This window comes from Varanus komodoensis, unplaced genomic scaffold, assembly GCF_004798865.1.
Source record: "Varanus komodoensis strain SLA01 unplaced genomic scaffold, ASM479886v1 scaffold78, whole genome shotgun sequence".
NCBI classification, from domain to species: Eukaryota; Metazoa; Chordata; class Lepidosauria; order Squamata; family Varanidae; genus Varanus; species Varanus komodoensis.
The window spans coordinates 1,280,800-1,302,793 of record NW_025336455.1 but is presented as its reverse complement, the minus strand read 5'-3'; the positions used below and the strand labels follow the sequence as shown (position 1 = coordinate 1,302,793).

Below are 21,994 nucleotides of genomic sequence, written 5' to 3'. Positions count from 1 at the left end.
ACAGGAGAAGTTTTACCTTGTCAACATGTCGATATTTTCCCGGGGGCATGTATTGCTGTTTATGGCCTGGGGGTTCACTGCAAATGAGCCTGAGGGCATGGCCCCACGAGGTCAGCTTTCCTCATCCCATGAATGTTTTGCCTGCGCAACTCGGGCATGGAGGAGGTGCGCCTTGCAGGCCCTGCCTCGCCTTCCTGCTTTCACCTTTTCCCATTCTGGCCACCGGCTTTCCCAGGCCTTCCCCCCTCAGGACTACTTCTTCCACACCCCACTGGCCGGATGCTTGCATGGCTTTCTGACCCATCTGAACAAGACTCCTCAGTTCGCCTCCCCTCCTGCAAAGGTTCTGCAGGTTGCGATCCCTGTCCAGCCAAGAGTCCAATGGTCCTGGCCGCAGCTGTAGGAACCAGAAAAAACTCATGTCTCCATTAGCTCCTGGAAAGGGCGGTGGCAGCCAAAAAAGACCGGGACAAGAGCCATGCCATTCTTCCAAGCCCGGGCTGAACAAGTGACGCAGGCTGATGGGCCTGAAGGGGAGCATGGAGGTAGCAGTAACCCGCACTGTGCATATAAGGCCAGGTGCAGTGGCTGCTCTTCTCCCCTTCCCCGCAATCAGGTTTCTAACTGAAGTCCACATTACGTTAAAGTTGACCAGGTGGGACATCTTTGTTAGAGAAGCAAGCAACGTTAGGGAAATGCAGGGAACTGGGGAACGGGGCTTAATGACATGAGGCTGATTCCACACTGAATACTGAAAATACTGCATTTTCCTTTCAACTGGAAAAGCTCTAGCCCCATTTGGCGGGGGGGGGGGGTCCACACACTTAAGAGCCAATTGCTCAGGGCATCTGATGCCTCCCAGCTGTCTGCCCTCTTAACCTGACACCATATGACTGGGCTGATGCTGTTGCAACAGACTCGCTAAACTTTCCCACAGAACGTGAAATGGTCTGATTCTCAGTGTCTGTCTGGCTTACCCCACTCAGCTGTGGATTCCAGCGCCCCCTCTTCTGAATCAGAACCTGACTTTGCAGCCTTTGAATAACAGAATCCTAGAATAGTAGCGCTGGAAGGGGTCAAGAAAGGCCATCGGGTCCAACCCTCTGCAAGTGCAGGACAGCAAGTTACACCACCCTCTTCGGATGACTGTACAGTTGCATCTTCAATGCCTTTAGTGCGAGAGAGCCCACAGCTCCCTAGATCATTGGTTCCATGGCCGTACACTCTGACAGTGAGGAAACCTAGCTGGAACTAGGCTTCCCAGAACTTGAGCCCATTATACTGCGTCCTGCAGTCCAGGATGATCTGGAAGACAGCCTGGCCTTCCTCTGGGCGACAGCCTTTCAAGAATCGGCAGAGCGCCATCCTGCCTCCCCTCCGTCTTCCCTCCTCAAGGCTGAACATGCTCGGTCTCTCGACCTCTCCTCATGGGGCTTGGTCTCCGGATCACCCTCGATGCCTCCTCTGCGTCCTTTCCAGCTTGTCTGCCTCTCTCTCCATCTGAGGGGCCCAGAACTTGGCACGGGACTCCCGGTGAGGCCTAACCAGTGCGGAGCAGAGGGGAACTAGGACACCATGTGATTTGGAAGTGATATGCAGCCTAAAATAGCATTTGAAGGCAGTTTTATTGGGGGAGTGGGCCCAATCGCTACAAGCACAAAATGTCAGGCCTGCACTGCAAGATCTTAACTGTTTTATCATTGTAATAACTGTTTTTAATAGTTTTCCTGTTTAAGCCATCTTCAGATTTTGTAATGAATTGACTGTATATAAAAACTTGAAAGACAGACAGAACCCTGCACTTTTAAGAACCCTATGGGTCTGAGTGGGAGCTCACCCTGCTATCTCAGAGATAATAAGCCCAAGATACACCCTGCAGATGGGCTCTCTGTCCGTCTTCCCAGTAAGAGGAAGTATCCGCTGACCAAAGCTGCAAAAGCCCCGTCCTGAAGCTCAGTGGTCCTGGCACGGCCCACCTCCCCAGCCGAGCTGGCTTAAAAGGGGACTCCGCTCCACGGCCAGCAGGTGACCAGAGCACGGATGCGCGCATCGCGCACGCCTATCCCCATGACAGTGACAACAGGCCTGGAAACCCCTTTCCTTGCTCAGCCAGGTCACACACAACATGGAGGGGGGCGGAGGCAGGGACTGGGGTTGGCCAGCGGCCGATGCCGAGCCCAGACAGGCAGTCCAGCCTTTGGTTTCAAAAGGGCCCCCTTCGGGCTTGGGTGGCCCGTGTCGCGGGGGCTCTGCTAGGAGAGGTCCAGGGGAGGGGACGGCATGTTGTTTGCGTCCTGTGGCCTGGGGGAGAAGAACGACAACAGAGGGGATTATCGTTCTGCATTCCCAGCTGGAGACAAGCGGATTCCGGATTCCAGCGCAGGAATGGGAGGCGGAGCAAGAGATGCCTCTGAGCCAGAATTCCCAGCCGGTAGTGAACTAAGCAGACATGCAGCGGGAAAAAGCCACCTCTGTCGGGAGGGGCTCATTTGGAGGCCGGGGGTTCATCCAGCCCATTTGCCGTGCTCAAAGGCAGCAGAAAAGCGCATTTGTGGTGGGAATTAACTCACCAGCCGCTCTCCTTGGGTGGCACTTTGATAAATGAGGCGAACAGCACCTTTCCCGGTAATCACCAGGTTAACAGGAAGCTACAGCAGCAAGAGCCGAAGTCGCCACTTGCTCCGGGCAGCAGGTTCCGCCTGGGCTATAAATCACCGTGAGCGGGCTCTGAGCTCAGCAGAGGCAGCCCGGGCGCTCCTCAGCCCAGCCTGGCAGAGAGGCGGCCAGAGGCCCCAGCGAGGAAACAGCTGCCCGCAAGAGCTCCAGGATGCAAAGGCAGGCCGGCGTTTAAGAAGGGCTGACCTGCCCTGTCACGGAACCCGGCAACCCTCGGGTAACGCATCTGCTTGGGCTGCTAGTCGGCCCGGGACACGGGCCTGTTATTCTGAGCTCAGAAAACAACCAACCGAAGCAAAGGAAAAGCTGCCCAGGCCGCCCACATTCTGCAGCCCACATACAACGTTCACATGCGCACCATGACTTCCATTTGCAGTTTTTAATGTGGCACTTCTGACATTCTGTGCAGTGGTGCTCTGGTTTTGCGAGACGCAGGGCAGGGCAGGCAGTTTTAAAGAACATTCAAGCCCCAGCGCCCAGAAATCCTACTCTTCTGAGATTCTGGCTGGCTTTGTCCCAATGCCTTCAAGAATGGCCTTGAAGTCATATGGGCCGGGAACCTGCTAGCTGCCTTTTAATGGAAGTCCTCATGCTCTCAGGAAGTCAGAACTCTGCACGAAGCAGACCACAGGGAGTCGCCGAAAGGGGCCAGGCAGAGAACAAAAGGTCCCCAAGAGCCTGGGAGAGGGCACCTCCCTCCTAGATAGACTCCCCTTGGAAAAACTTCAGGATTTCTATCAATCCATATATAAAACACAGCCCTCACATTCCTACCCACTCTCCTAAAATGCTGGAAAGGCCACAAAACAGAATTCTAGTGGAGGGAGAAGGAAAATGGGCTATTTTGCAGAGGGGCAGGGCTTGGGTTCCAGTGGGAGGGGCCCTCGTGGGCAGACGTGGCCCACAGCCCTGCCGGCCCCCCTTCCTGGGGCAGCCGGCAGCTCCCGCCTTCTGACGCCTTGGGAGTGCTGTAGGGCTTTCTTCACCCCAGGAGAGGTGCAAGGGAGACTGGAAACACCTTTTCTTATTCATTCCTCTCGTCTGCTCGTGGCTCTTTTGGGATGCAGTTTTTAAAAGGCTTCCTTAAACCTTCAGGACTGTGATAAATGCACTGCACTTGCATACACAATTTTTGCGAATCAAGATCCACAATCTGATTTTTAGGCAGGGAATCTGTGATCCTGGAATCTGCCTTTGGGACGTGGAAGTTCTCGGCCTCCTAGTAGCGCTTGGGATGAGATTTCTGGCACCGGCAGCTTTTCTCTGTGGCGAGGGAGTCCAGTGCCTTGCCGGGCCTCAGCAGCGGTGAGCCAAAACCTGCCCCCTGCTGCCATCCATCACGGGTGCGAAACGGTGCGCCCGAGAGCAGCGCCTGGCCCTTCACCCCAGGGCCCATTTGCCTGCAGCCAGAAGGACCCTTGATGCAGCCACCTGGCACCCGCACAACACACCAGCTACTGACACATGAAAAGAGGCACCCCTGTGCTCTGCACTCCCACTGCACATGGCTTGGCTTTTCCAGGCAATTTCAAAGCAGCACCCCCTGAGATGCCCCCCCCCCCGGCGGCTGCCCCTTACCCAGCCCCTGCACCACCAAGCCGGACACACCTTGTCCTTCGAAACCTTGTGGGAAAATGGACATGTCCCATCTGTCTTCTTGCACGTGCCACGGAGAAACCTGTTGGGGGGACCAAAAAGAGGGCAGTGTCAGACCGAGTAGCTCATTACCCCCGCGAGCTCCCCCAGCTTTCCCCAGAGCACCTCTCCTGCCCGGCCCCTGCGTGAACGCCAGCGGCCAAGCGCCTCCTCAGGCTGTGTCCTGCAGTCGTCTTTGGCACAGCGGCCAAGAGGGAGCCTTGCCGTGTTAGTGACTGGGTTTATTTCCCGGGGGCCCCAGGCTTGGGTCAAAACCAAGCTGTGCCACTTTCTCTGTCCACCTTACGCATCCGTGGGAAAACATGCTGTGAAGATGACACAGCCGCAAGAAGCCAGAGGGCCTCCGTGGAGACACGACCAAAGGGTCAACTGCTCACGCGTCACCTTGTGCGCGAAGTTAAATTGCTCCTGCTGAGTGATTTAACATGTAAGCTGGACACTCTGGGTGGATATAGCAGTCATTTTTAAAGTTCGCACAGTGGAGCAGGTACCTTCGGGCAAAGAGGCGAACCGAGTATTTTATGTTCCTTAAGCATTTAAAAATAAAAGATGCCACACAAGAAGGCACTGATCCGGAAAGACAACGGAGCCCCGTCCACAAGCTCATAATCCACTTAAACGAAATCCAAGTCTGGAGTACATTTTGGATCTTAAGCAATCCTGCCACATCCCTCTCCCATTCTCCCTCCCGCTCTTTCCCTCCCTCACGCAGACACACTTGTGAGAGTTGCACAGAAGTTGCAAAAGAGCCCCAGGCAAGATGTGAGTTGTCCCTGAATCAGCATCTCAGAAGGAAGTTCAACTTCAGCACTTCAACCCACAGAACAAAAACTGCCTGTACACACAAAGAAGCTGACATTAACCCCGGTTCCCCATAGCTTGCCACTTGATTGGTGCCTCATTAGCTCCTGGGCACAACTCAATGGGCCTCTTCTTGGCCATAAAGGCACTGCCCAGGACCCACCTCTTCCCCATGGGGCACCCATGAGGATTCAGACAGCTGTGAGCAGCCCTCCCGCAGCGATCCTGCCCCAGGCCCTTCTAGACTCGAGGTGCTGCATTCTTATTTGCAACGGGCTTTTGCCTGGGGGCGGGGGGGCTGCGGAGGCCCCTGGCTCCCCTGTTGGTGCTGGGTGTGCTCTGATTTGGGGCCAGGGTTATGTCTCCTTCGGTCACTGTTATCCTGTCGGGGCGTTCCCCTCTTCCTTATGGCTTACGGGCTGCTGCTTGGTGGGGCCAAAGACAAGAGGGAGGAAGTGCTTCCAAATGTCTCTTCTGCCCCTGACCAAGGGGCGGTGGGCATTTGGGTGCATGCTTGACCAAAATGCCCATATTCTGACCTTGCAAAGGGAGAAAATGCAAACAGCCTTCCAAGTTTGGAGCTGCGTCCGACCTGGGAGGGGCTTTACAAACCACTGCAGTGTCCCGGCTAGGCTGTCGAGAGGCCACAAGATTGCGATGATCTTGTTTTATGGAGGTGCATTTTCTACTGGATTTTGTAAGTGCTATCAAATTGTTTGGGGATACAGGACAGCCATTTATATAAGGTCCAAATGGTCCGATGTGCATTTGAGAGGAGGTGTGCTGGGCTGCTGCAACGGAACAGTGAGCAGTCCCTGGGCACCTAACACATCATCAAAAGACAAAGTGGTTAACAGCAATTACGGCTGCTGTGCGTGGCCGCTGCTCCTGCGCATCTGAGCTGGAAGGGAAGCGAGTAGACAAGCGCCGTTCATGTGGCCTCGAGGCTTTGCTGCCAGAGCAGCACATGCGAGAAGCAGCGGAGACGCCACCTCGGAGCAGCACTCAAGACCTCTGGCCTCGCTGTTTCCAGGGGCTGCTGCGTATCGTTCAGGCACGGGGCTGTGGGGGACACGTGCGCGCGCACCTTGACACCACACTCATGACTGCCAGCAGAGGAAGGCCTGCATACATGCCTCTAATGAGACAAGCTTTAAGTGCCTTCCGGAACAAATGCGGCAGGCCCTGAAGGGGAAGACTGCGGGTCCCAAGAGGTGGCCTGCCAGTGGGATCCTCACTCCTGCCCCCGCTGCTTCCGGGGCTCTTGCTCTCTCTTCCTCCTGCCCCACCCCACCGCCCCACATGCTTCTCCGCACCTCGGCCTGCAATGGCAGCCGATATACTTAGGCAAGCGCATCGTTCGCCCCACGTGCAGCAGCGCCCGTGCCTTTTCGGCTTGCCCTGGGGCTCTGGCGCATTTGTGGGCACCCTGTTCCTGCCAGGTTCCTGCAGGGCGCCAGCTGGGAGGGGATGCAGGGTCCAGCGCCAGCCCGCCGGTCCTTCTGTTACGTCTTGCCCATCGCCCCATGATTCAGGGCTTGGGGGGCAGCAGGGGCGCTCCCTGCCCCCGCAGAATGACGTCCCGGCCCAGAAAGGGCTGCCCTCCCCCCACCGGCGAGAGGAGGAGCCGAGGCAGCGGGGCGCATACCTTGTGCACACAGCCACCTTGTCTGGGTCGTGGATGTAGGGGCAGCTCTCGCCACGGTTGCATTTGCCGAAGCGGTTGTAGTACATGCAGTATTCTTTCTTCTTCTCCTTCTTCTGCTTGGCCTGGCGAATGATGGCCAAGCTACGCTGGACGGCGCGGCTGAACAGAGGAGACATGAACAGGCACGCTCAGGTCCCCAGGGGGCTGCTCGGAAAACCTGGGGCAGCCCCACCCCACAGCCCCAAAATGTGCCCTCCAGCACTGCTGCTACCGCGTCGCACATACCGAGCAGAGGCAGGGCAGCTGGTCCTGGACAGGCAGCGGGGGATCTGTGGAGGGCTGACCAAGAAAGCGGGGGACCGACTGCTCGGGAGAGGGCCCCTGCCACGGGGGTGCTCCAATCTCATCCCCACTCCAGGGCTTGCCTTGCCAGCAAACTCTGTGCTTGAACGGGACGCGCACGGCTCCCCCGTGCTGGGTGCTCCTGCCCGCTCCCAGCGGCCAAATGCACCTGCAGGCCGCAGAGACGAGACGGGGCTCCACAGGGGTGCACAAGCGTCAGAGCAGGAGGGGAAGGCTGGGGGAGCCGTAACGGGGGGGGGGCCTGTCCAGCGGAGCAGTAACGGCGTGCGTGTCAAAGCATGCGACACTGCGTGGCCACGGTGATGGCTCCAAGGGGGGGCCGGACACACTCGTGGAGGCCCTCTGTGGCCACTCATCCTGGTGGCCAGGGGCCGATCCTGGTGTGTCCATGGAAGCCAGTTGCTGGGGAATGCCGAGAGGAGGGGCTCCTGCGCCCACATCCCGCTCGTGGGATCCTGTGGGCCTGTGGAACGGAGTGCTGGACTCGCGGGCCCCCTGAGCCAATACGGCGCAGCTCCCCTGATCAATATAATCAGGGTGGGAAGAGGCAGAGGCTGGGAAGGTTTCGACTGCTCTGCTTTGAAAAGGCCTGGCCTGGCACGGAAAGGTCTCAGGCACAGGAAGCAACTGGGCCAAAGGCACACACAGGGTCCTTCTTTATTGCTGGACTTTTATCAAAATGGCAGAAGCCGACATGGTGTTTCAAAGGCGTTGATTTACACAGTTTTGCAAACCATCCAAAGATGTTCCTTTTCACTAAAGCAACTTTTACATTTCTATTGTTTTTCAAAACGGCACAACTGTGCAATTCTGCAGCAGTGTGGTTCTTTAAAAGTAATGGGTAAGACACCAAAATGGTTTGGCCTCTGCATATAATTCCCAGTCTTCCCAAAGCAGCACGCCCATGCTTGCTTTCGAATTGGCTGCTGGAAGGACACAGGCGCACGGTCAGATGCTAACATGCCGAGTCCCGCAACTCCTGCCAGAATTTGAAAACACTTCAGGACCTGAGGACTGGGGGCTTTGTCCACCCTCAAGACACGGTGTGGTGGCTGAACAGAAGGCTCCGGCCAGTCAGCTAGGCTGGCCCACTTGGCAGCAGGCACAGCTAGAGCCAAGGTTCGTCTGCATGCCCTGGGCTGTGTGGCCTCACTATTGATCCCCCTGATGACCATTGACTGAGCCTGGAAGCCAAGCCAGTGGCTTCCAGGCATGCTAGAACGTCTCTTCTTCAAAAATTAATTCCTGGCCAACCAACGTTGTCCCCTGGAGATTTCACCAGACACGGAGAAGGAGCACACTTGGCCAAAGGCTTAATTCCCCCCACGGATCAGCATCTTGACAGAGGTGGGCATCGGTAAGAACCCCCAGGGGTGCACAGGAGAGCCCGTCCGAGCAGGTTTCGGGGGCAGATCAGGTGCCTGTAAGGCAAGGCCGGGCAACTTGTGGCCCACCAGATTTTATTGTTCAGTGTATTTATAGCCTGCTTTTTTTTTTGAAGGAGCCGGTAGCAGCACAAGAACCCTCCTCTCCATTTTATCCTCACAACAACCCTGTGAGGAAGGTTAGCCTGAGAGTCAACAGCTCACCCAAAGTGAGCCAGGGAATTCTATGGCCAAGTGGGAACTGGAGTCTCAGTGCAAGATTTATTTCTTCAATGTATTTCATTTTCAGATTGCTCCATAGCCAAGGCTCTTTGTGCAGTCAACAAAAGTTAAGCAAAAATTTAAAGACACACACACAAAACATTTAAAACAACAACAGGATAATAGCAATTGAATCAGCATAGAAGCATAGCAGCAGCACAGAATAAAAAAGCAATTCAAAAAAACCAAAGTTAAAACAATAAACTGATAAAATGCTGGGAAAATAAAAGGGATCCGTAACTCTTAACTAGTCATATGTGAGGAACTGGGCTCAGGGGTGGGAATCCATCGGATTTCCTTGGCGTGGCTCCCCAAACTCAGGCCTGAGTCTCCTCTCTGCCCTCAGCCTCCTCAGGCCGAGCGTTCGCACCGACATCCGTGAGGAAGTGAGCCCGAGCGAGGCCGCACTGCACCCACGGTGCCTGATGCGCCAGGAGAATTCGGCTTCCGCACACCTGCCTTGCAGGCTTCGCATACTCTGCGCACTTTGTGCAAGGGTCCCTCCGTGCCCGGCAGGGCCCGGCTGATGCTCTTAGCTCGATGCTCGTCCTGGCCAGGGCTGAGAGCAGAAAAGACGTGCGGCGAGCGCTAGAGAGACCGATCCCAATCAGATCTTCACCCCCTACTCCGAACCACTGCGTCGCGCCAGCTCTAAGCATGGCCTACACCTCCCATGGGCCCTAACTCCCCGCACGGCCAGCATTTTGGCCGTAGCTTCTGGGGGGCAACCCATGGCCTCCTTCTGCCAAAGCAACACTCATTTCAAGGCTTACACGCCACCACTGCAAACAACGTTCGCGAGAAAGTCTATCCCAGACCTTCAGTGAGGTCGGCACAGGAAGACTTCCCTTTGCACGCGCAGTGGTGGAGGGGGACTGATGCTATGCGCCAGAATGCGCAGGCCCAGGACACGTGAAGCTGCTCAGAGCGGCCCCAGTGCTCTGCACGGTGGGCTCCCCGCCCCGCCCCCTGCTCTCAGTGGCAGTGGCTTGTCCTGCAGCAGCTCTGCTACGGGGCTCCTTTCGTGGGAGTCGCCGTGGCCTGAAAAGGGCCATGCCGTAGCTGAGGCGCATTTCCCCGGATACGTGCGTCACTGGGCACACGGTTCCAAAGGCGCTTCGCCATCTCACTGCCTTCTGGGTTTGGAGGTGCAAATCTGGTAAGCTGGCAGGCGTGGCCCAAAGGCGGTTCTCCGCTCCGCAGCCCCTGGCCGTCTCCCTCCGGCCTTATTCACGCCCTTCCGCGGGGAACCCCAGTGCTCTTTCAAGGGGGTACAAACCTTGCGATGTACCGGGTCGTGGCCTGCCTGCTTGAGCAACCGGGTGGAGAATAGCCAGGTGTGCCGAGTGCTGAATCGAGCCTCGCTGTTCAAGAGGAGAAAAAGAAACACAGAAGATGCTAATCAGAGCTCATTCGGAGATGGAATTGGTAAGGAGTTCAATCTCTTATTGATTAACACACGGGGAAGCATTGTGTGCAGCTCATGCAGGGTAATAAGCGCTTCTTCGACAGAGCGAGGTGCCTCACAGAGAAGAAACGGCCACATGCCTGGCTGGGGACCGGGATGAATTAAGCCAGGTTCTGGGGACAGTGCTGCAGGAACGCAAAGACCCCAGCTACACGCAGCCCCAGAGGCTGCCTCCACGTTCCATAGCAGAGACCAGAGGCTAGAGCTGGCCGGGGTCTGAACCCGGGCCCAATCCTGCCTCTGGGTGCTGCTGGCAGAATTCAGTCCTGACCCTTCCGGGGAAGCTTCTCACGAGAGGCTGGGATAAAGCCAGGCCTGCCTAGCTCCGAGCGGTGACCAGCAATGCCTGGGCATGTACCCGGGCCCGATCCCACAATTCCTGTGCTGCCTTGCTTGCCAAATCACCACACCGGATTAATGGAACCAAATGGAAAGCGATCTGTCTGCAGCATGTAATATTCCAGCAAAGCATGTCTTCTGCTGGCTCACAGCTCATCGGAAAAGTAGCACAGAGAGGACGTATCAATAGACATATACAAGCATTCACCCTGCGCTTTCCCTCTCCCGAAGGACGCCACCAGTGAAGAACGAAGCAGCCCAACCTCAGCCAACAGTTCTAGGGATGCAGCCGAGTCCTGGTTTGACTTGAAAAGCGGGCAAGCACGCCCTGTTCAAAGCCCGGGATGTGCTTGCAAGCCAAAGATATTTGTAAAATTGCCGAACACAATCATGCTCAATTTTGCGACTGTCCTAATTTGTGCAATCCCCCCCAGACAGAATCACCCCCATCTTAGTCTACAGAGCGAAGTGACACAAACCAGGGCGACTGAGCAAATTTCTTTCTGATTTGCACAATTTTCCTGTTTGTGCAGAGCAGGCGGCAATCGCAAACCCAAGCTGCTATCAGGCACGAAGATGCCCAGAGCATCCTGGAGATTTGGCCACAGAATCCTTGAACAGTCGAGTGTGAGGGGCCAGAAGGCCATCGGGTGTCCCCCCCGCCCCCGCTCCGTGCAGGACTCCAGGTTAGGCCACCCCCCTCAGATGGCTGTCCGGGTGCCCCCGCTTGCCTGCCCACCCCATCATTCCACAGTTGAAACCACACTCCCAGGGAATGGGCACACGATCGGCCTCCAGCCGGCGGGAAGACGGAGCCCGCGGTGCCCAGCGGCATCAGTGGCCACCGTGAGCAAAGCGGCCCTGCGGCCCACTGCAGGTCTGGCTCCAGCAGAGGCGCTTCCTGTGGCAGCCACCGCCTGCACGACCTGGACTCCTCCAGCAGCCAAAACGCTCCTTTGCTCCAGCTCAGCCCTTGCAGAGCCCCCCGCGCAGGGAAGTGCTGCCTCGGCCTTCCCCAGACAGGGGGACCGTCCATGGATGCGCTTCAGGTGGGCGCATCCTTCTGCTCCTACAACGAAGGACGTGATGTGCTTGCCCTCCTCGTTAGCCGTCTCCCGCTGCACTGCACCGCCCTACCCAGGCCCACACACAGCAGAGCGTGCAGAGCACCCTCCAGGGGCCGTGGGGGTCGCTGGGCGGGCTCTCTGCCCTGCTGGGAGGAAGAGGGGCACGCGTGGGGAGGCAGGCGTCATCCAAGCACGGTTTGCTTGCGCCCTCTCCAACTTGCACGCAGCAGTGGTTGGTGCTTCAGCTGTTTGGGAGCACCAGCCGCTCCCCCAGAGGGACTGGGCAGGGTGCGATCACAGGCCTGGCCCAAGCTCCCAGCTGCACGTGGGTGAGGTCCCTGGGCCAGGGTTGCTTCTGACCAACATCTGGGACCACACAGCCGGTGTGACACCGTGTCCTGCAACAGCAGGGGGTCGGGGCTGACGGCCTTCTGGCCCCTTCCGACTCTGCTATTCTGCGATCCTATGACATGGATGTGCCTTCCTACACCCTGGTGCCTGATCTCCTCACTTGGGGTGCTGAGGATTCAGCCTGGGGCCTCCCTGCCCTGACCTATGGCCCCCCCAAGGCCTCCAGGGAGCTGGGGGTAAGGCAGGATCAGGCTGCCACCACATGCAGGGTGCAGAATGGCTGCCTGGGCTAAAGCAGCCTTGCCCAGCCAAGCAGGCTCCAGGTGTTTTGCTGGGGGGGGGGGTTATTGGGACTGCAATCACACACATCTGGAGCGTGCCGTGTTGGGGAAGGCGGCTTGAAAGCTACCCGAGAGCTGAACGGAAAGGCCCAGACTCAGGGAAGCTTCCGGAAAAGGGTCTTCGCTCATTCACGCTCCGGTGTCCCTGCCTGGACTGACAGGCGTTCCGGCTGCCTGGGGGCTCCTCCGCGGCACGGTCGGCCGAAGCGTGCCCCAGAGCACTCCAGGTGGGAGCCGCGCCTTTCTGTCGCTCACCTGCCAGCCCCAGCGTGTTCCTGCGTGAGTGAGTGGAATTTGATAGCGTGTCAACGAGCGCTCCCCGTGCCCGGGCTGTCACGCGGCCCGCTGGTGACGCACAGACCCATCTGCTCCGTGTGCAAATAAAAACGCTGGCGCAGCCGTGTTCCGGGAGCAGGCGCGCGGGCCGTCTATCAGCGGCATCAACCGCGGCCAGCCACGGGGCAAAAACGAGCGCAGCCAGTCACGGCGAAACATCTGGGTGGCCCACGGGTTGGGCTGGTTTGCGAAAGCCCAGCTGGGGCCCCACCGCCTCCAGGCAGGGCGGTCACAGCCTGGCTCCTGCGCTTCTGCTTGGCACACGGCTGCGCATTTCCCCCCACCCGCAGCCTCCTGCCAAAGCTGGACTCGCCGTCGGATCTGGCAAGAACCGTCGGGCACCTTTGACAAGTGCTTCCCCTGTTAAAAAAGGCACATAAACTGCCTTGCGTGGAAAGAGGCTCCAAACCCCAAGATATTAGGAGAGCTGGAAGATGTGTTAAAACGTTCCAAGGGTGCAGAAAGTGCTTTGCTTCCACAGCACCATCACTTTTGAGGCATTTAAGTGGAGGAAGAATTCCAAGCGGCAACTCGATGAATAAAACAAATGCCAGGTGCTCCCTTCTCCATATCCCAACCCCCTAACGTTTTCTGCTTGGCCCCAAATCCTTTGAGAGCCCCCGAGGGTGGCATTCCATGACAGCCCGGCATGAAACGCCTCGCTCGAGCTGCCATGTCAGCTGCCTCTGCCTGGTAAGGCCTGGGCACGTGACGCGGCCACGGAGCCCGCAGCTCACTCATCCGGACACGGGCCCGCTGTCGCCACGTGCTGAACATGCCCGCTGGAAGCCCCCAGTCGCCACACTCAGAACGGACCGCGCTGCTGTGCCACTGGGCGGCTCTCACAGCTGGCACAGAGGACGCTTCTTCTGCAGCAGCGAACCTGCGGGTTGAGAGGCGAGCCGAGCGGCACCGCCACAGTCCGGGGCCGTGGCCTTGGATCGCTGGACACTGACGACTGCTCGTCAGCCCCACAGTAGCTGGCAGCCCTCTGCCGTCAGCAGCGTGTGTGCTTGTCAGATCCTTGGCCTGATCCCGCAGGACTGCCCTGGCACAGGCAGAACCTGGGGGCATGTCTGGCTGAGACCTTGACATGTTTAGCACGCGCTTCACATGGGGTGGGAGAGCACTGCGGGAATGTGTATCTCTGCGTTACATGCATGCTCAGCCTTTCCTCCAAGGACCCAGGACGGTGTGCATGAGCCTCCTCTTCTCTGTTTGGTTCCCTGAGAAACAACCCTGTGAAGGAGGCTTGGCAGAGCATCAGTGGCTGGGACTGGAACCTGGAATGTGCCCCCGACACGCGTCAAAGCTGCGATTTGCTGTATAAGGCACTACAAGCAGGCACCACAGAGGTGTGCCTGGACTTTCTCCCATGGGAAAACATAGCAGATTTGGGGTGGGGTGGGGGGAGAGATAGTTTATACAACAGGGAAAGGGCACAGAAGCACATCCTTTCCCCAAACACCTCTTCCGGCTCATCAAAACGAAGGCCATGGACATGCCCCATCCCAGTTCCTCCAGAGTAGCTGTTCTGCTCTTGGCCATTGTGGAGAGGAGCAGATCTGGACTAGGCCGCAACACCTCGTCCCCTGCCCTTTCTATGATTCTCCAATCACCTTCCCCCCAAGTCCTCCCATGAGGACTAGGAGCTTGTCCTTTCTGCTCTCACCTGGAAGCAGAGTCGGAAGCTATGTCCCAAGATTCAGAGCTGCCCTGCAGTCCAAACTCTGTTGTTGCGCAAAGTAGATGAAACCCACTATAAGCCCAAGGATTAAAACCCTGTTCCAGGCATGCCCCAGAACGCCTTTTTACCCGGTACATTTTGAGAAATAAAGAAAATGCAAGACATTTCTCCTTACTATCTGGCTTAGAAAAATGAACGGCTAGAATACTTAAGTAATGGAAGAGAAGCCAAGTGATCGACAGCTGGAAGCCCAACGATTTTGTAACTCTAATTCCACCTAATAAAAATAACCTGACTATCTCCTTTCACCGATTAAATCCTTTCAATGATTTAAGGGACCCTCTCATCAGCGGGGGAGGGCAAACCCTTCTCCATTGAAGTGAATGGCCTTTTCAAGCTCATGTGGAAGCCCCCAAGGCCTGCGCTGCACCTGACGGGGCCAGAGCAGCCTCTCCCACCCTGCTGCCCTCCATCATCGCTTGCCCCCCGACTTGTCTCCGCGTGGACGGCAAGGGGATGATGGGTGTCATAATCCAGCATGTCAGCCGGGGCCAGGGGAGGAAAGGCTGGGCTAGGCCCCGGCTTGGAGAGCTAAAGTGTAACGCAAACAAACGCTGAGATGCTCAGTTTGAGAAGCACACACAATCCAGCAACATCAGGAGGCCTTCAACATCATCTAGCGAATGATCCCGCTCCTCAAAGGGATCGTGCTGCCAATGGAAAAAGAGGAAGCATAATTGGTGGCACTCCGCCACCACCCAATGCAGGAAACACCTGAACCATTCCTTCTCTTCTGGCAAGTTCCCTCGAATCCTACCTTAGAAAAGACTAAAAGGTGCCCCCGACCTCAAATACTGTTTATTCTGTGCACGATGCCAGGACGGTGCCGGTCCTGCTGCTATTTCGGCTGCTCTTTCCTGCGGGGTATGAAGGACAGAGGAAAAGGCAGCGCATCTCATCGCCTGACAAGCTGTTATTTGTGCTGTGGTGAAGCGAGGCAACCTCGAGCGGGCAAAGGTCAAAGGGAGCATGTTGAAGCCGCATAGCCGTGCTGCCTCTGACACCCAGCGGCTGTAAAGGCAATTGATACCCGATGAAGGTCCTGACAAACAGGCCCCTTCCCCTCGTGTCCCAGGAGCCTCGAGGCACCGGGCAGGACCGGGGTGGGTGCCGGGCGTGGGCAGGCCGAGCGGCCCGAAGGGACTCGGCGGGGAGAGACTGCGATGCTGCAGCGGCTGCACGAAGCCCCGCAATTTCATGCCATGGACCAAAAGAAAGTAGTTAGGCTTGAAGAGGATCTGCTATTAATCATCTCCATAATGATGCATTTAATGAACACGACAGTTCCTGCTCCCTCTGGAGGGACATGAAGGTTCTTGCGGCAACCGCTCTGCGATGCGCTCGCCAGAGGATGCCGAGAGCTGCCGGAGCGGGATGGAGATGCAGCGTCGAGGCGCACGGCACCCTTCTTGTGGGCGGCGGCAGCCGCTCCTCACAGAGCGCTTTGCAAGATGCCGAGGCGCCGCTCGCTCGCAGAGCCTTTCTTGGGGGTGGCTGCTGTCGCTGAGCAGGGCAATGCAGCAGGGGTGGCTTCCGGGCCGGGAGGGTGATCGCGGCACGATCAGGCCGCGGGAGAGGCTGAGCACTGAGGCGGCCCAAGCAAGCACGCCAGCACGGAGCAGAGCGCGCCTGAAGATTGCCCTCTGGCCTGCCCGTCGACTGACCAAGCCCTCTTTGGCCTCAGCTGCTCCGATGGGCCACCCGGAGCCCGTCAGGCACAGATCCCTTTGCTGCTCCAGGAGAGCAAACCTCGCTGTGCTGCTGCGGAGCCCAGCCCACGCGACCTCCAAACCCACCGGCACAAAGCCAGGTCCAGCTTCCGCTTCCTGCCTCAAGCTCCAGTGACAACGGCCCTGCCAGACCTTCAGCACAACCCAGGGAGGCAAGCCCTGGCCTTGGGGGTTTTCTCCTGCAGTGCAAGACCTCCATCTGCCCAGCTGCTCCGCAACTGGTGTGCGCAGGCAGGTCGCCTCTGGTGAAGGAGGGAGCCCGTGGCCAGCAAGGCTGGGAGCCGCTGAGAGCCTCCCCGCATGGACTTGCGTTTGGCTGAGGAAGTGCCTTGGCTGAAGGGGCGATGCAAACGCATTTCCCCCAGATGGCCAGATCTTTTAGTAGAAGCAGAGAGAAGGAGTAGGAAGGGGACGACTTGACCCGGCACCACCGCTTAGCCGATGAGCCTGTCCCTATTCCACGCGTCCCCTGGGCAAGGGTACCTGCCGGGCTGCATCAGAGCCCTCTGAACGTTCGGCGTCCCCAGCAGAGCTTTCATCCTTAATCACCCATCCCGCTGGAAGGGTCGCGTGGGCAGCTGGCCAGTCACCGTGTGTGCGGCGCGCTGGACGAGACGGACCTTGGGTCTGATCCAGCAGGGCTTGCCTTGCTTACTTACTTACTTAAAATATTTATATCCCGTCCGATCTGAAAATCGTCCCGGCACGGCTTACAAAAACTATAACAACTGATAAACAAGCAACAAATAACAACAATAAACAACAAAAACATAATACCATCAAAATGCAACAGTGAGTTTTAAAACCAATTAAAATTCCTAGTTCTTAAAATAGCGGGTAAATAAGACGGTCTTCACCTGGCGCCAAAAGGAATATAAAGTCCGCACCAGGCGAACCCCTCCGGGGAGCACACTCCAGAGTCTGGGCGCCACTGCAGAGAAGGCCCTGCTCTGCGTGGATAACCTCTGTACCTCCCTCAAAGAGGGTTCCCGGAGCAAGGCCTCTCCTGCAGATCTTAGGGGGCGCAAGGGCATATAGGAAGGAAGGAGACGTTCCTTCAGGTATCCTGGTCCCAAGCCATTTAGGTGTTTATAGGCTAACACCTTCTGTTCATAAGGTACTCCTAAGGTACAAGCACCCAACTTCCATCCGTGGCACCACTGCAAGTGGGGCAGCTGCAGGAACTCTGACAGTAAGGAGGAGACGAGAGCAAGCAAGCTGCCATGAGCTTCCCGCATCCCAGCCGTGACTTTCTGAAATGGCAAAGCATAGCAAATGCTCACACCCCAAAGGTGCGCTTTCATCAGGCGCCTGAGTGTCTGACTGAGGCAGGCCTCCCTCTGGCCGGGCTTGCACGAAACGACAGCCCATCACGAGCAGGCCCAGTGTGGATGGCGCAACCTCTGTGAACAAGCCACCCCGACGATCCACGGCAGACCCACAATGGGTCGCCGCTTCATCCACACCAGGAGAGAAGGCTCCTCACGGCTCGCCGAAAAGTACGCCCAGTCTCTGGGCAAGCGCCATCAAACCTGCTGCTCTCCCCTCCCTTCCCCTCCCGCACTGTTCCTTGCACGGCTGTTCTTGCTTCTGGTCTTGGGCGGTTTTAATGAACTGTTATAGGAACTGGATTCATTTGGTTTGCATTGCTCAGAGGCCACTTCAGCCAGGCAGAGCTGACCAACATGTTCAGAAGCTGGCAAAAATGGCTTTGGTCCGCCAAAGGGGAGAGGCACTCTGCACATGCTTAGAGGTATTCTCCGTTTTACTGTTACCCCTCTACATACACTACACCTGACTCTGATGCTGAAAGCAAATTCTGGAGCAGAGTCCCAGCAACGCGGCCATGTGCCCAACTGAACCAAGGCCAGCCCTTCTTCGGGCGAGCTGTGGGAGAGCAGGCCGCTGTTCAGACTGGGCTCTGCCTGGAAGGCAGTCCAGCCCAAGTCCGCTGTAAGGGCAGAGCGGTGGAGAACCCTGGCAGCCTCTCAAGCACCCAGGGCGTGTGGCCACCTGGGCGGTCTTCCCAGCTCAGATAAGATGCACTGGGCCGCCACGCAAGCGACCGGTGTCTCCAAAGGCCTCAGCTCCTTCTGCATGTAACAATCAGCACGTGCAGCCACGCAAAGGGGTGCCTTCTGTTGCCTGCCCTTTTGAAGGTGCGCGTCTTCCTCTGGGGCAACGGATTGTGGCCGAACGAGGTGTGCTCAAAAGCAAACGCTGAGGGCGCCTGGAAGAGCAAGCAGGCCAGCCTGAGCTGGGAGCGACAGGGCCAGCTTCTCCGGCAACTGTGAGGCTGCAGAGCCGTGCACAGATGCTCTGGCCTGGAGTCCTGGAAGTCCAGCTCCTTCGTGTGGACAGGCCGCAGCCGCAGCCGCTGCCGCTCTCTCCGGCCGGCTCCCTTTGCCCAGCCGCCCACCGGCGCTTCCCACAAATGTGCCTGCTTGAGAACAGCGTGGCTCCCTCGGGCACCTGCCCAAGGTGCCGCCTCCCCTCCGCTTCCCGCAGCGGCCTTTGGTGCTGCGACACGCAATTGGTTCAGCTAAACCCGTTTAACGCATGACCTCAGCACCCGGAAAAGGCATTCTGCTCGCCACGAGGATTCCTTTAATAGGTCACATTAGCATCGCGCAGCTGCCAGGCACCCTCTTCGCTGCCCCCCCTCCCCCAGCAGCCCCACGTTCCCTTCTGGAGGCCCACAGCTTTCGTGCTGAACAGAACATTCTGGAGCTGGCACCAAGGAAATTTATTTCTTTAATTATTCTTCATTTAAGCAGCCCTGCCACTTCCAGGCAACCAGCAGCAGCCACTGCTGGGGCCTCATTTGTTTTAACCAACGCGGCAGCGGCAGCTCCCGCCCCAGCGCCTGCCTGCCTGTCTCTTTCCCCGGCCCTTCTGCCCCTTCCTTCCTTTGCTAAGCACTACGTTTAAAGGAGCAGGTGTGCGATCCCAGGTCATCTGCAAGGAAAACCGCGTGGAAGCGATACTTATAGACTGCAGAGTAGCAGGCAGAAATTTGGTGATTTTGCACGCAGGCCTGCCACGTAGAGCCCTCAATGTTCTGGTGCCGCTTTTTCACTTCCGGCAGCATGTCCCCGCCATGTGCACGCACGCAGAGGCCAGTCCAGCAACCCATGGCCCCCACAAGTCCCCCCTCCAGCAGTTCCACAAAACGGCACCCAGCGGTGGGGTTCAGCTCTATTTCCACCGTGCACCGTGGAAATCGTCCACCGTGGCTGCCCCACAAATTGCCAGTCACTTGGCACTGGGCTGCAGCTTGAAATCTGAAAGTCAACAGTTCTGCTGGGCAGGCGGAATTTAATCGTTCTGCTTTCTAGATTGTGGCCATAACCTTGTTGACTACAAAGGAGCGAGGTGAGAACGAAGATCTTGGGTTCTGCAACAAGCTACCCAAACTCTCTTGGTTAATGCATTATATTACTCCGAGCGCTTGACACACTGGGAGAGTCTGCCTGAAGTACGGAGCCACTTCATACATCAGAATTTCCTGCACAGAGATTAATCTCCACACAGCTGGAAGGGTCGCATTGCCAAGTATGAAGGGCGACACAAGTGGATTTGCTGTAAGAAATACGTGGAGCTCCATCCATCCACTCACGTCAGGAAAGCACCGCGAAGTGCTTCCTGCAGTTCCTGCTTTTGCACATAGGCCAGGGGGGCAATTTCCATGTGAGGGACCGAAACTCCCAAAGTAGGACTGCTGACACCATGCATTACTTCATGCCCACTGCATGCCAGGCATTTTACAGAAAGTGGAAGTCCAGGAGCCCTCAGCCCAAAAGCACGTTTGTCTGATTATTATATGAATGTGCCAAGCCTCGTCAGGAGAGGCAGCACTTGGTTTTAAAGCAGAGTGTAAATGGAGTGGGCACAGGGGATACCTGGCGGCCGGGCAGGAACCAGCTCAATCTTCCAGGGGACAGGAGGCCCCCTGGGCCCATCTGGGCAATGCTCTGGGAAGGGTGCACAACGTCGAGCAAGGAGGAAACCTGTAAATAAGGCCGTGGGCAACTTCCAGTGAGTCAACACTATCGACCCCCTGGCCAGAACACTTGGGGCAATCTTGAGGGGGGGAATGAACTCAGGGAGGACGTTTTGTACCCATGGGTGACTCTCGGCTGTGGTGCCAACATGCAAGCAAGCAAGCAATATTGTGCAGGAATGCCCAAGGCGTGCGTTTCCTGGCTCCTCAGTTGCGCAAAGCAACACCAGAGGCGATTGCCTGGTTAGCCGAACTGGACGTCAAGCCATGAGACTACTGCCGCATCCTTTTGTACATATTTGTGCAGATTGTGTATACATATTTGCTTTTTCTGTCGTCATGAACTCATACGCTAAATAAAATAGATGACTTCCAACTCACCTCATACGAACTGAATAAATGTAGGATCTGATCATGACAAAACGGCAGACTTTCTTGAAACCCCAAAGGCTGTGCCCTGATCCAGACGCCAGCTAGAAAGGAGGTGGCCCCAATTCGCGGCACCAGGGAGGCGGGGTGAAATGGAAAGTGCGCTTCAGGAGGAATTTGCCAAGGATGGCCAGCCGCTACATACTACTTCAAAGGGGGAAACTTCTAAAAGTGAGGGACCAGGCAAAAAAGAAGCGGAAAGTGAACGTAAAAAGGGTCAACTATCTCCGGAAAACTTGAGGATTGCTGAAAAGCAGAGCAATAGCTGAACTGCAACGTAGACCACAGGCCAGGAAAGGAGCCACCAGATCTAAGAGGTTGCCAGCGTCGTTAACAAGGAGCAGAGAGGATGTGATTAGCGGGGTGGAGGCTTGCTTTAAAAAATGGAAGCCTGGGCCAAGTGGGAACTCGGAAGAGCACCATTTACACAAAGCAACTGAAGGCAAGCAGCGAGGAGGCAAAAAGATGGACCTAGAGGAGCGCTTTGCTCATACAATTAAGACCAGCCTGAAGGATGCCAGGAGCGGGAGATTGGCTCGGGAGGTGATCGCTGCACCGGATGGCAGGCGAGTTGGAGCTGGGCTGAAGGAGAGTGAGGAGGCGCGGAAGGGGCTGCAACTCCTCCTAGATTGCTGCTCCCAGTGCAAGGAGCAGAGGCACGCAGCTGCGATGAGAGGCGAAGCTCCCAACCTGACTGGCAAACTGGAAGCCAATAAATCTCAAAGGACACAAATATGACAGTGATGCTTCTCTCGAGAATATGACAGTGATGCTCCTCTCGACACGTCCCTATGCTCAGCCTCTGTGCCGGGCGGCTGGAGAATGGCCGGTGCCATGAGAATTTGCATAAAGGGATCCTGGGAGGACCTGGGAAACGACCGGCCGGCCGCTTGGCTCAGCCTTTTTCCAACGGAGCCTGCGGCGCTGCAACCGGGATCGGACGGGGCGGTTGGCCTTCGAATGCCAGTTTCCGGGGCAGCGGAGGGGGGAGAGTGCTGCACCCCGGTGGCCATGCAGCCGTGCCCTCCGAGCTTGCCCCCCCCCCCCCCCGTGAGCCGGCGCTGGGCCAGCCATGGCTCAGCAGTTCGCCCGGGCCAGCACAAGGCCTGCTCAGCACTATTTCCATTAATTGGACCGGAGCTATTCTGGGACCAGTGCTCCTCAAGCTTGGCGGCCAAGCTCAGCAGAAAACATCTGCAGGGGGATGCGCCGTACGAATCCTGGCGACAACCCCACAGCTCTCGCGAAGAGTAAAGGCCCCTTTGTGGGTCAATGGGAAGCGCACACGCGATCACACGGCATGTGTTGTGTCGCAGTGGAGCAGCAACGTGAGGTACAGCCATGCCAAGAGCTGTGCAAACTAGGCAGAGCTTGCAAATTTCGACAGAGCAGT

The 21,994-nt window shown here is 57.1% G+C and overlaps 1 protein-coding gene across 1 annotated transcript in view; it reads right to left on the bottom strand.

Moving 5' to 3' along the window:
* The window catches only part of LOC123035272 (zinc finger CCCH domain-containing protein 3-like), a 111,104-nt gene that overhangs the window by 52,922 nt on the left and 36,188 nt on the right, over positions 1 to 21,994 (bottom strand). Inside the window, exons 3-5 of the mRNA XM_044453262.1 lie at positions 10,070 to 10,154; positions 6,782 to 6,940; positions 4,285 to 4,354 (exon numbers count right to left, since the gene is read on the bottom strand). Coding sequence (XP_044309197.1) covers positions 4,285 to 4,354; positions 6,782 to 6,940; positions 10,070 to 10,154 — 314 coding nt within the window. The remainder of the gene's footprint in view (positions 1 to 4,284; positions 4,355 to 6,781; positions 6,941 to 10,069; positions 10,155 to 21,994) is intronic.